The following is a 14,386-nucleotide window of genomic DNA, read 5'->3' as shown; positions in this document are numbered from 1 at the left end:
CGATCGGTGCGCGGAGAGTCGCGCTCTGATTGGCCCGCTCGGCAGGCTGTTTGACGTCACTGGGCGTGTGGAGCGAGTTTGCGGAGTGAGATGACCTGCAGAGGGAAGACGAGCGGACCTGTTGACCGCCTTTCCGCCGACTTATGTGCGTTTTCATGCGTGTAAATTCACTCTTTCTGGGTTAATGCGACGCGAGGGCGCTCTGCGGTGAGTGCTAACTGAAGTGACATGGCTGTAGACCCCGTGCTCGCGCTGTTCCCGTCGGTTTTGCTGTGGAAGTCAGTACCACGGCGAAGGGGAACGCCACCAAATTTTCTAAAATTTCCTAACGGTCAGTGAATGGGATGTAAATACATGGCCACTCAGAGTGGCTTGGCTTACAAGAGAAGCACAGCCGTTTTATTTACTATCTAAACTCATAACCTTTAATCTACATGAGCTCTCTGAGTTGTTGATGGCAAATTAGTCATGAATCTGATGCACCAAGTTTTCTTTGGGGACTGTTTTGCCTCACACGTGTCCTTCCACCACGAATGGATTAAAATCAAACGTTTCAGACCAAAAACGTTATCGCAAAACTGCCTTAAAACAACGTCCGTTTCATGTAGTAATTTTCTGTGAGGGAGCTTTTAGAGGTGGATGTCTGGTTCCTATCACCACCACTGTGAATAGTTCTGAAAAAACCCCAGAGCATCTCACACGAAACCAAGCCACCCTCAGTGACTTCCTTGATCTGTTAGCTGTTTAATTACACAAACATTTTTGAAAAAGTGGTGGAGTTTCCCCTCAACTGTTATGGTAGGGTAACTGTGCATGTTCGCCTCTTAACCTCTTAACTTTACTGTTCAGTTCACCCAGCTGGTTCAGTTTACTCTTATCTGGTGAACCTCACTTCTGTTCCAGCGCTGCACATGCGTAAATATTAATATTCAAGATGCACGCGAGAGAACGCTACATTTCGGCCCCAGGCAAGTCCATCCTGCATGGTGAGCATGCAGTGGTTCATGGGAAGGTGAGTGCACACTTAAAAGTGTCTCATGATGTCAGAATTTCAGTGATCAACACTAAATTGAAGTTTTTGATCTCTCTGTTTGTGAACAGGTGGCTCTGGCCGTAAGCCTGAACCTGCGCACGTATCTGCGCCTGCAGGCCACATCCGCTGGTAAAGTGTGCGTCAATCTCCCTAATATTGACACCTTCCTGTCCTGGGACATTACAGCTCTGAAGTCCCTACTGTCTGGCTGGAAAGGTAAGGATGTCGTAGGATGTGATTCAGGAGTCTCACAGTCATATTTCCCTTCAGAGTCCCCATCCAGGCCAACCAGGGGGAAAAATAAAGATTTAGCCCAAAGCTGAATTCCTTCCCATGTTCTTGACCCATACTTTACTTTGTTCATACTTTTTGTCTCAGCTGACTGCAGCTCCAGTGAGCTGGATTCAAACCTGGTGAAGAGGCTGCGAGAGTTTATGGCCATTACTGACGGCTCCACCGACACCAGAAGCATGGCAGTTCTGGCCTTCCTCTACATCTACCTGAGCGTGTTTGCAGACGCAGAGTAAGTATTGGTCCATATCTAGTTGTGTTTCTACATTTTTCCTTTTCCTACAATAATGATAATAAATGTAAATACACAACAACTGTCAGCAAATCTGAAAACAGCCAGTTAGAAGCCCCAGTCATTCGTTCAGTCTAGTGAGAAACTGTAGAACAGACTCAGTTTATATCATCGTAGTTGTTCTGAATGAATGTAAATGTGTCATGCTTATACAGGATGTTGTGTGTGTTGTGTTGAGGGTTTTGCCCAGTCTGAGTGTGTGTGTGTGGTCAGAGCTGCCCACAGGTGCAGGTTTGGGCTCCAGTGCTGCTTTCAGTGTGTGTCTGTCTGCTGCTCTGCTTTCAGCCAGAGGAACCATTTCCACCCCCCTCATACAGCAGCAGAACACAGCCAGGTAACACACAATACATTCATACTGGATTAAAATCACTCCACAATTATTACAGTCAGACTGTAAAACTACACACTGCAGATTCATACTGGATTAAAATCACTCCACAATTATTACAGTCAGACTGTAAAACTACACACTGCAGATTCATACTGGATTAAAATCGCTCCACAATTATTACAGTCAGACTGTAAAACTACACACTGCAGATTCATACTGGATTAAAATCAGTCCACAATTATTACAGTCAGACTGTAAAACTACACACTGCAGATTCATACTGGATTAAAAGCACTCCACAATTATTACAGTCAGACTGTAAAACTACACACTGCAGATTCATACTGGATTAAAAGCACTCCACAATTATTACAGTCAGACTGTAAAACTACACACTGCAGATTCACACTGGATTAAAAGCACTCCACAATTATTACAGTCAGACTGTAAAACTACACACTGCAGATTCACACTGGATTAAAAGCACTCCACAATTATTACAGTCAGACTGTAAAACTACACACTGCAGATTCATACTGGATTAAAATCACTCCACAATTATTACAGTCAGACTGTAAAACTACACACTGCAGATTCACACTGGATTAAAAGCACTCCACAATTATTACAGTCAGACTGTAAAACTACACACACTGCAGATTCATACTGGATTAAAATCACTCCACAATTATTACAGTCAGACTGTAAAACTACACACTGCAGATTCACACTGGATTAAAAGCACTCCACAATTATTACAGTCAGACTGTAAAACTACACACGCTGCAGATTCATACTGGATTAAAATCACTCCACAATTATTACAGTCAGACTGTAAAACTACACACACTGCAGATTCATACTGGATTAAAATCACTCCACAATTATTACAGTCAGACTGTAAAACTACACGCTGCAGATTCACACTGGATTAAAATCACTCCACAATTATTACAGTCAGACTGTAAAACTACACACACTGCAGATTCATACTGGATTAAAATCACTCCACAATTATTACCGTCAGACTGTAAAACTACACACTGCAGATTCATACTGGATTAAAATCACTCCACAATTATTACAGTCAGACTGTAAAACTACACACACTACAGATTCATACTGGATTAAAATCACTCCACAATTATTACAGTCAGACTGTAAAACTACACACTGCAGATTCATACTGGATTAAAATCACTCCACAATTATTACAGTCAGACTGTAAAACTACACGCTGCAGATTCATACTGGATTAAAATCACTCCACAATTATTACTGTCAGACTGTAAAACTACACACACTGCAGATTCATACTGGATTAAAATTACTCCACAATTATTACAGTCAGACTGTAAAACTACACACTGCAGATTCATACTGGATTAAAATCACTCCACAATTATTACAGTCAGACTGTAAAACTACACACTGCAGATTCATACTGGATTAAAATCACTCCACAATTATTACAGTCAGACTGTAAAACTACACACTGCAGATTCATACTGGATTAAAATCACTCCACATATATTACAGTAAAACTGTAAAACTACACACTGCAGATTCACACTGGATTAAAATCACTCCACATATATTACAGTAAGACTAAACCTGCACACACAATCATACTGGATTAAACTCACTGTACAAATATTAATCAAATAATTTTAAATCAAATCATTACAAACTAAGGATAATCAGTTTGAATATAGAACCTCCCCATTTCAAACTAATCCTGCTGCAAAACACAATCACAAAAACACATTCAGAAGGACTGTTTGTGACGTGGTCATGTTGGCCGTGTGTGTTTGAGGTGGAGCGATGCGGAGCTGGAGCTGATCAATAAGTGGGCGTTTCAGGGTGAGAAGATCATCCACGGAAACCCGTCTGGAGTGGACAATGCAGTGAGCACATGGGGTGAGGCTGCTGCTGTCAGTTAGCATAATAACTCAGGGGTTCTTAATACTGAACCCTGGGGAACTCCTTCAGTTCATATTGCAGTTTTTCCATGTTTAGATCTTTGATCGAACTCTTCATGAGTCAAATGTTGTAGAGTATGCAAAACAGAAACGTGCCGAATAATAGGATTGATACAGAAGGCTGTATGTTGGTCCCAGTCGTCCGAGAGGTTCCTATTACAGATGTGCTAGTCGTTGCTTTTGTATTTCTAAAGTGGTAACTTTACAGGAAAAGGAAACGTGCTTGACTTTAAATGGAAGTTAATGTCACATTTTTTCCCCAAGTAATTTTGAAGCATTTCTGTGGGTCCAGTCATCCTGAAATTTTAACACATTATTAAGGTCAGTTGGCATTTTAAAATAAAAAAAAAATAGTTAAAATTACAAAATGGAGATCAAGTTTTTTTTGGATAGCAGCGACGGATTTAATGCCTATGTGTGAGTTCATTTACAAAACATGCTCAGGAGTTAAACATCAGCTGAATTGCCCTGACCAGCAAATAGTCTTGAGAAGCTGGTTAGGTATGAGCATTGGTGGAACTCTTTTAAGGCTACTATTCCTTGCTGTTGAATCTGAAACAGGGTTTTTTTATATAATAACAGCAACTATGCTGTAATTTGCTGTGATTTGCTGTAATAATTATGTCAGCATTATGTGTGTTTGGAAAGTCTGACGATGCCTCATGCTGTGTAAGTGTGTATGTGTTTGTATATGTGTGTTTTAGGGGGTGTTTTGAGGTACCATGCTGGGATGATAACTCCACTGAGCAGGTAAGAGGCTTAAAGCATAATTACATTTAAATTGTAAAGCAGAACAACGCTAAGAACTCTGGATGTTTATGGATTATTTATTATTAGTATGTTCCCACAAATGGAGTACTGAAAAATACAGTTTCCGTTTTATATATGTATGTGTGGGTGTGTGTGTGTGTGTGTGTGTGTTACAACCCCAATTCCAATGAAGTTGGGATGTGTAAAACATGAATAAAAACAGAATACGATGATTTGCAAATCCTTTTTAATCTATATTCAATTGAATACACTACAAAGTCGAGATATTTAATGTTCAAACAGATAAACTTTATTGTTTTTTGCAAATATTCACTCATTTTGAATTTGATGCCTGCAACACGTTCCAGAGAAGTTGGGACAGGGGCAACAAAAGACTGGGAAAGTTGAGGAATGGTCAAAAACACCTGTTTGGAACGTTCCACAGGTGAACAGGTTAATTGGAAACAGGTGAGTGACTGGGTATAAAGGGAGCATCCCTGAGAGGCTCAGTCGTTCACAAGCAAGGACGGGGCGAGGTTCACCACTTAGTGAACAACTGCGTGAGCAAATAGTCCAACAGTTTAAGAACAACGTTTCTCAACGTGCAACTGTAAGGAATTTAGGGATTTCATCATCTACAGTCCATAATATCATCAAAAGATTCAGAGAATCTGGAGAAATCTCTGCAAGTAAGCGGCGAGGCAGAAAACCAACACTGATCCTGTGACCTTCGATCCCTCAGGCAGCACTGCGTTAAAAACAGACATCATTCTGTAACGGATATTCCCAAGTTAAAACTCTGCCATGCAAAGCAAAGCCTCATATCAACACCACCCAGAAACGCCGCCGGCTTCTCTGGGCCGAGCTCATCTGAGATGGACTGACGCAGAGTGGAAAAGTGTCCTGTGGTCTGACGCGTCCACACTTCACACTGTTTCTGGAAATCATGGACGTCGTGTCCTCCGGGCCAAAGAGGAAAAGGACTGTCCGGATTGTTTTCAGCGCAAAGTTCAAAAGCCAGCATCTCTGATGGTGTGGGGGTGTGTTAGTGCCCATGGCAGGGGTCACCTGCACATCTGTGAAGGCACCATTAATGCTGAAAGGTACATACAGGTTTTGGAGCAACATCTGCTGCCATCCAAGCAGCGTCTTTTTCAGGGACGTCCTGCTTATTTCAGCAAGACGATGCCAAGCCACATTCTGCACGTGTTACAACAGCATGGCTTCGTAGTAAAAGAGTGTGGGTACTAGACTGGCCTGCCTGCAGTCCAGACCGTCTCCCATTGAAGATATGTGGCACATTATGAAGGCACAAAATACGATGACGGACACCCCGGACTGTTGAACAGCTGAAGCTGTACATCAGTTTGAACATTAAATATCTCGACTTTGTAGTGGATTCAGTTGAATAAGGGTTGAAAAGGATTTGCAAATCATCGTATTCTGTTTTTATTTATGTTTTACACAACGTCCCAACTTCACTGGAATTGGGGTTTTGTGTGTGTGTGTGTGTGTGTGTGTGTGTGTGTGTGTATGTATGTGTGTGTATATACATACACACAATGTAAAACGTGCCATAAAATGTGGTCTGTGTAAAAGTTTGAAAACATGTTTTATACTTCCAATACATTAAATTCCGTAAATTAAAAGTAATGTTGTATTAAAATGTGCAGGTGTGTTGTCTGTAGAGGATGTGTGACTCATTTTCACTTAGAATATCAACGCATAATTTGGTGCCAACACGCATGCATATATGCAAGAGTTTGTGTGTGTGTGTGTGTGTGTGTGTGTGTGTGTGTGTGTGTGTGTGTGTGCATTAGTGAATACATCATCTCCGGTTTGATACGTTTATTGATTACAAAGGTCTAAATTCAGTTAAAATGTTGATATTTTGTTTGTTAAAAAATTAACACACATTCAAAAATAAATTCAAATTGAAAAATAAACCTCAAAAATGACGACCTGTTCCATTTATAAGCTCTTCAGAAAAAAGTAGTTATGAGTGTGAGTGTGTCCGCAGTGTAGGCCCCGTCCCCTCACTGCTCCCTTCACTCTGATAGGCTGATCACTGACTGTGTTTTTGATGAAGGGCAGTAAATGACCCTCTTCAGAGAGTGATGGGCTTCAGTCCACCGTTCCACACACTGATTTTCACCACATTGTGTTTCTGTTCTGAGATCATTTCCTCCACAGCGTGTTCTCCTGATAATCGCTCTTAATCCCGTCCTCAGGGTGCCCACGCTCAGGATCCTCCTCACCAACACTAAAGTGCCGCGCAGCACCAAGGTTCTGGTTTCTGGAGTGAAGGACAAAATTAACAAGGTGCCGAAGACCCTCGAGCTTCCTCCTGTGATTTCACACCCTTACACTGCAATTAGCATAATCACCTGCGGCTCTGTGTGTGTGTGTGTGGTGGGGAGGGGGGCACTCCAGGGGCTCCTGAGTGCCTTTTAGAAAAGCTCCAGACGAAGTCCCCTGTGCCCCGTTGCCCTGGTAACAGCAGCAGGTAGTCTGTGGGTCGACTTTGCTTCTGTGATGTCTGGGGTGGAGAGAGAAAAATAAAAAATGAAAATACATCAGACGCCCCAGCCGGCCGTGCACGGAAAAAACAGCACGGACCAGCAAGGATGGTCAGCATATGTTGTGTTTTATATGCTGGTATGCTGGTCAACAAGCATGACCATGCTGGGTGACCAGCATAAACCAGCTTAAGCATGGAATTCACGCTGGTCTGTGCTGTTCGCCACGGTTTGGTAATTAGCATCTGTTAATCTGAAGTCTTTATTTTACCACCAGAGAATAAATGGTTTTATGTACCTTCCTCAGTAATCAGCATTAATACGCTGGAGCCTATCCCAGCGGTCATCGGGCGGAAGGCAGGATACACCCTGGACAGGTCGCCAGTCCATCGCAGGGTAGACAGACAGACAGACAATCACTCACACCCAGGGGCAATTTAGCACGTCCAATTGGCCTGACTGCATGTCTTTGGACTGTGGGAGGAAACCGGAGAACCCGGAGGAAACCCACGCAGACACGGAGAGAACATGCAAACTCCACACAGAGAGGACCCCGGTCACCCGGCTGGGGAATCAAACCCAGGCCCTCCTCGCTGTGAGGCGACAGCGCTACCCACCACATCACCATGCCGCCCTCCTTTAAACAATAATTTGCCCTAAAAATCACATATAGGCAATTTTACCCTTATTCCAAATGTAGCCAGTAACCTAAGACAAGTTTGCTGTCTGAAATTTACTTCAGTAGTTTGGCTAATGTAGCTAACAAGTGTACAGATTAGCATGCTAATTCCCAAATCATCATGCATTGTCCTCAGGCCATGTGGAGTTGTTCGGTCATCCTTAACAGATGTGCGTGTTTAGTCCATGAAACCAAAAATCGGAAAATATGGACAAAAGTACAGACAAAATTCTGGCTATTGGCTGCTGCTATTGTTTTTAGCAGTGCTAGCCCTGCTAACCCTTTAGTCCATTTATACAGAGAACACTGTGGCGTGCAGCGTCAGCAAGTGTAGTAAAGGTTCCTTCACAGCTCCGTACAGCTTGAGGCAAGTTGTATGACTTAGGCCTGCAGTTAGCGTCGTACTGATTGGTGGCGTGTAAGCTTCCGTTACTTGTTAGCTACATTAGCCTCCCAGCGCCAGTGCTAAAGCTATGTTGGGTGATGTGTATATGAGAGCCGTTTAGCTAAGTCATTCCACCTTTAATCCGTAGTATCCCTCTGTAATGACCCCGGTGCTGGACTCCGTGGACGCCGTATCTCAGGCCTGTGAGCAGACTCTGGCTGATATGGCCACCGAGGGAGCCTCGACCAAACATTACAACATCCTGGAGGTACAAATGTGCAAATATACAACGTTCGCATTGTTAGCTAGTGCACCAACACGTAGGAGAGTAAAGCCCTCACAGTGCCACTTACATTTGGTTTATATCACTTTCTGGGCTAGAAATTCACAAGATACACACACTCAGGCCTTCATGAACAGAGTTCAGAGCGTTAGATGAGGGTAAAAGCTCATTTCGGCTGCACTTTGGCCCAGAAGTTCAAAGGGGGCTTGCAAAGTAAACAGAGAAACAGATGGACTATAGTCTGTAATTGTAGAACTACAAAGTGAAGCTACACTCACCAGCCACTTTATTAGGTACAGTTCAGTTGCTTGTTAACACAGATAGCTAATCAGCCAATCACACGGCTGCAGCTCAATGCATTTAGGCATGTAGAGGTAGTCAAGAGAACTTGCTGAAGTGCAGGCCGAGTATCAGAACAGGGAAGAAAGGGGATTTAAGGGGCTTTGAACGTGGCGTGGTTGTTGGTGCCAGACGGGCTGGTCTGAGTATTTCAGAAACTGCTGATCTACTGGGATTTTCATGCACAACCAGATGATAGAAAGGCTACAGGAACTCAAATAACCAACCAGAATCTCTGAGGAACGTTTCCAACACCTTGTTGAAAGTCTGCCATGAAGAATTGAGGCAGTTCTGAAGGCAAAAGGGGGTCCAACCTTTTACTAGCAAAGGAACCATCGCATCGGTTTAAATCAGAACGAGCCTGTTGGTTATTGACTCTCTTGCTTTAGCGTAGCTAAATCATTTGCAGCCGTATGAGCCCCAGCGTTGTTGACCGAATGTGCATTTTTCCCCCCTCAGGACCTGATCGACATCAACCAGCACCACCTGAACGTGATGGGCGTGGGTCACTCGTCTCTGGACACCCTGTGTCGGGTCACACTCGCCCACGGGCTGCACAGCAAGCTGACCGGAGCGGGCGGAGGGGGCTGCGGCATCACCCTTCTCCGACCAGGTAACATGAGCATCATGTGCACCATGTATTTTAATATCTTTACACAGTAATTATATATAATATGTTTACAGAAGAAATTCAACGTAGGCTGCAAAACATTTGCATTATAATGAATATTCAGTGGCCACTTTATCAGAAACCTCTTTTTACTCATCTGCTCATGCACAGTGCGTGTTAGCCATCCTTTAGTCCTTCATCAAGGGTCAGTTTCTGACCACAGAGCCGCTGGAGGTAGGGGTTTCTAATAAAGTGGCCAGACTAATTTAAAATTCTATTACTGAGATTTAATTATCAAGTCATCTATTCTCGTTCTAGCATAACTAATGTTCTAGCTTGTAGCGTGGTGGCCTCATGACTGTCCGATATTAGACACTGACAGCAGATTAGCCGGTGTTAATGGGTTTTTGACTGATTGTTTATTGTGTAGAGTGTGTGTCGTGGTAAGGTGGCACCCAGCAGAGACTCGGCTGCAGTTTGTCACTCGACTGATTGAGCTAACAGGCTGTGTTTCTCTTTGTTTATGCCTGAAGGCAGTAATATGAGGAATTATAATCAGGAGAAGTCTAGAACGGAGCGCAGAGTGGCAGGGGGGCCGAGGGAGCGTGAAGTATGAAAGGCGTGAGCTTCGCATGTACAGCTGTCATTTCAGAACACGCCATTAAGCTTAAAATCATAGTTTGGTAAATAAAAATTGAAACCAGTTGTCTGCTTTACCTTTTTGACATCTGTCAGAGATGTTGGCTTGCACTGGGGGCACTGGGGCCCATTGCGCAGAGGGGGCCGGAGCAGCTGAGCCCCCTAAGGTCCTCATTAGCATGTATATACTGACAGACTCTGACACTGACTCACATTTAGGGTAGCAGTAGATGCTGTTTGGTAGAGTGTCATGCTTTGAGAGCATCAGCTTGTTTGAGATACAAGAATATTGACAAATCATTTTCAAATCAAGTCATTTTGTATTCATGGAAAGTAATTGTTTTTATAGAGAGGCCACTGTTGCTATGCCAACGCCAGGGACAACAGTGATTAGTGTATATATATATATATATATATATATATATATATATATATATATATATATATATATATATATATATATATAAAGTCTATTAAGGATGTAATGATGTAATGAAGGCCTGGTCACACTAAGTACAGTCTTTTGAATTAAAAAAACTGACATGATTTTTAACGCAGTGGAACCTTCACATCAAGTCCAATGTAACCGTCGCTATTTTAGATTAAGGTACTCACCATCATTCACATTAGCTTGGAATGTAACCATGACAACAGAGCTCTGATTGGCCTGACTGTCTCTGTAAAACACAAAAAATCATCCTGGCTCCATTTACAACCTCAAAAAAAAAATACTAATAATAGTCACTTTCATACTTTATTAAAAAAAAGGCATTAATATACATGTAAAGTCTGAAATGCATTTTTTCGGTCATTTTTTAAAAGTTGTTTTATTATTCTCCTCCTCTTCTTACAACTTGTGAGCTAGACCCATCGAATAGTGTGCTTTTGCTTTTTGAACCAGTCAGATGTTCCACTTCTCATACATTTGTTTACAAGTTTCCCCAATGGAAGAAAATGAAAGGTGGAATGGGTTAGTGACAAATTATGCCATAATATGCATCTCTCATAAACATTAAGTAAAAATTTGCATACATACTAGCAACCATTAGAAATGATACCAACCACCTAGCAATACCCTAGCACCCACCTGGAACACCATGTCAGCCAATTAGCAACTTTTATCAGCCTTAAGAGAAAAAATAATATATAAATAAATAATACTCACTCTAGAAGTCAGCTTTGTGAACATATGAACCGCATAGCGACACCCTAACAACCACCACAGATACCATAGCAACTGCCAGGCAACCACCTGGAATACTGTAACAATCATCTAATAGTACTGATGCGACCATCTGAAACACACAGCCTCCACATAAGATAGCATAGCAACAACTTATCTTAGCAACCACCTGGCGTAACATAGCAATCACTTAGCAACATCCCAGCAACCACCTTGGATATCTTAGTAACCACTTAGCAACAACACCCTAACACCTAGCTGGAATTTCCTTAGCACCTGCCTAGCAACTACCCGGAATACTGCAGCAACCACCTAGCAACACTCTAGCAGCTCCCTGAAATTTCTATATAAACCCAATTACGTTGTTTAAAGAATTACCGGCTGTGTAGAAGAGCTTTAACTTTTCAGGCATTTTATCTGGCTTAGTCAAGCCAACTTCAGGTTTCCCTTCTCGTAGGTCTATATTTACATTTACATTTACGGCATTTGGCTGACGCTCTTATCCAGAGTGACTTACAATTTGATCATTTTACACAAGTAGGCGAAAGTAGCGTTAGGAGTCTTGCCCAAGGACTCTTATTGGTATAGTGTAGGGTGTTTGCCCAGGTGGGGGATTGAACCCCAGTCTACAGCGTAGAAGGCAGAGGTGTTACCCACTACACTAACCAACCACAGGTCTATATGTCTCAAAGCTTCCATTATTTATTAGCTACATTAGCCTCGTAGGTCCAGCTAAACTAAAGAAGCTTTCAGACAACAATCATGTCGTGGCTGATCGACTGCATTTGGGGTAAGAGCAGAAACTGTAATATTTATTTAATCAAACTGGGCAAAAATAGACAACGTCAGATCTGCGCTTCTCCATCGTCCTGTGGTTTTCTTCTTCGTGCTCATCCAGACTCTGCTTTTGTATTCAGACTAAGCTTGGCACCTGTCACATTTTCAACAAACTCAGCAGGAGGCTTTAAGAGCTTTCTCTGACAGCGACACGCTTCTTTATGCGTTTAAAAGCTCCCAGACGACTGCAGAGACACTTACAGACATTTAGTGCTTTGTCCCATGGGCTCTGGGGGCTGCAGGCTGGAAACTGTAGGACCACCTGCATGCTGTCAATAACATACACGGTTGTCATTTCGGGAGCATCAGTGCCGTTATCTCTGTCACACACAGATGATGAGCGAGACACAACGACAGGGGTTTTTGCATTAAAACTGCTTTTGTTCTGATGGAGGATGTGAAACTCCAGAATGTTCTGAAATTTCACTATAGACCCCTCCAGTACTGACTCTCATTGACGTCACATTCAAATTCACATACGTACTACCAACCACCTGGGATACCATAGCAATCACATATCAGCCAGCAAAGGTACCACAACTCTAGCAACCACCTGGAACAACATGAACCCTGAAGTATGTTTTGTTTGTTTTTTTGTTTTTTTAGAAACAGAGCCGTCGGTGGTGCAGGCAGCAGTGCAGGAGCTGAAAGAAGCAGGATTTGAGTGCTGGGAGACCAGCCTAGGCGGACCAGGGGTCCTACTGCACTCTTCTAACTCAATCACACAGGACACACTTAGCATCCTCACCAGCTACTGAGCAGCTGCACCTCTAACACAGACATTAAAGGTACAATAAGGAAAAAGGTCCATTGCAACTAGACGGAGTATTGGAGAGATTTCGGGTATTTATGGAACATGTGATGGTTAGCGCCATCACTTGAAGGGTCAAGGGCGTCCCGCTGATGAAAAAATGGACATAATGTGACGTATAGGTGTAACACGTAAACGCAGAGTATACCTTTAATCCAGTCCCTCAGGATGCGTTTCAGAGAAACAGCTGCTACACATTTACAGGCATGTTCTCTTTAGTGGAGCTGCTAAAGGTTTTGTCACGTAAGACCGATGGATCCCTGTTATCCAGAGTCTTTAGTTAATGCGGAGTGCAAACTGCCGACTCATTAAAGGGGAATCGCACTGATTTTCCCAAATTCAGTGGCTAAGATGAGAGTTATTCAGAGTGGTTTGGTGTTAAATGGTTGATTGTAGAGACTCAGGGTTGTGTACAGTGGTGGTGATGGGAACCAGGGGTCACCATGACTACAACATTCCTGACTACAACATTTTGTTTGACAATCTGGTTCCTATCACCGCTGTGAAAATGCTGTCTGGCTAAGCATCTTTAGAACAAAGCATTTAATGCCAAACCACTCGGAATGACTCTGTTTACAGATGTGGAATATCAATATGGAAACTTTGGGAAATTGGTGGAAATTCCCATTTTAACATATTTGGTATTCAAGTTCAGATACAGTTACAGTTAATCCTCTGATCGTGCCTCATCCGGACTGACCTGCTTTGACACGGTTTAGCCTCTAGATGGCAACAGAGGCTCAATAACGATATTATTTCCCATTAAAATCTATCATTAAGATTTGAATTTGCTGATCAAATGCATAAATGCACAGAGCTGACTTTGGTTTCGATGAACAGCAGTGGAACAATAATTTAACTATTTGTTTTAATCGATATTTATGCTACATTTTTGTTTCTCTTATTGACCAAGTATGTGTGTGGGATATGAATGGACAACACAGACCACAAATAGTAAATACAAACAGAGTCATAAAATATCAATATGTATCAATGCATATCAACCTGTTGACCAAAAAAATGACACTTAATTATGGCGCTTACATTATAATGTGAACATGCCTCTGTGTCCTCAGTTATCAGTGCTGCTAATAAACTGCTGGTCATTCAGTCAGTGAGTCTGCATCATTTACAGTCAGTGCGTGCCAGGAGAGCAATGAAGGAGTCTGCTGGCTGTTGACCAGCAGAGCTGATTTGTGGACTGCCGGGTGGAAATGGACCACTTAACAGTGTGCGGCCAGAGAGGGGACTTTGCTGGAGCTTTCCAGGGTAAAATATTACAAATAAAGCACGAAGCAGTGACGGCCTGGAGGAAACGCTGCAACACCCACGTCAACATGTTTCAACATGTTTATATTGTCATAATAACGAAGGAAGTGTCACTGACCCGGGTCCCGTTTCTGCACATTCGCATAAACATGT

At 42.6% G+C, this 14,386-nt stretch overlaps 1 protein-coding gene across 4 annotated transcripts; it reads left to right on the top strand.

Moving 5' to 3' along the window:
* The first annotated feature begins 54 nt into the window (after positions 1-54).
* mvk (mevalonate kinase) lies at positions 55-14,078 on the top strand. 4 transcript variants are annotated; one of them, XM_017709314.2, is made up of 11 exons: positions 55-145; positions 904-1,012; positions 1,102-1,249; positions 1,412-1,556; positions 1,795-1,950; positions 3,764-3,867; positions 4,634-4,679; positions 6,911-7,001; positions 8,411-8,530; positions 9,344-9,497; positions 12,760-14,078. In XM_017709314.2, exons 2-11 carry the CDS (start codon positions 935-937, stop codon positions 12,909-12,911), a joined length of 1,194 nt encoding a protein of 397 aa, XP_017564803.1. In that variant the 5' UTR covers positions 55-145; positions 904-934; the 3' UTR covers positions 12,912-14,078. The 4 variants fall into 4 exon arrangements, with proteins under 4 accessions (XP_017564803.1, XP_017564800.1, XP_017564805.1 ...); XM_017709311.2 differs by having other exon boundaries at positions 76-207; XM_017709316.2 differs by having other exon boundaries at positions 80-331.
* Positions 14,079-14,386: the final 308 nt, after the last annotated feature.

This window comes from Pygocentrus nattereri, chromosome 20 (assembly GCF_015220715.1).
Source record: "Pygocentrus nattereri isolate fPygNat1 chromosome 20, fPygNat1.pri, whole genome shotgun sequence".
Classification (NCBI taxonomy): domain Eukaryota; kingdom Metazoa; phylum Chordata; class Actinopteri; order Characiformes; family Serrasalmidae; genus Pygocentrus; species Pygocentrus nattereri.
Note: the sequence above shows the minus strand (reverse complement) of the source record. Positions and strands in the feature narration are given on the sequence as shown.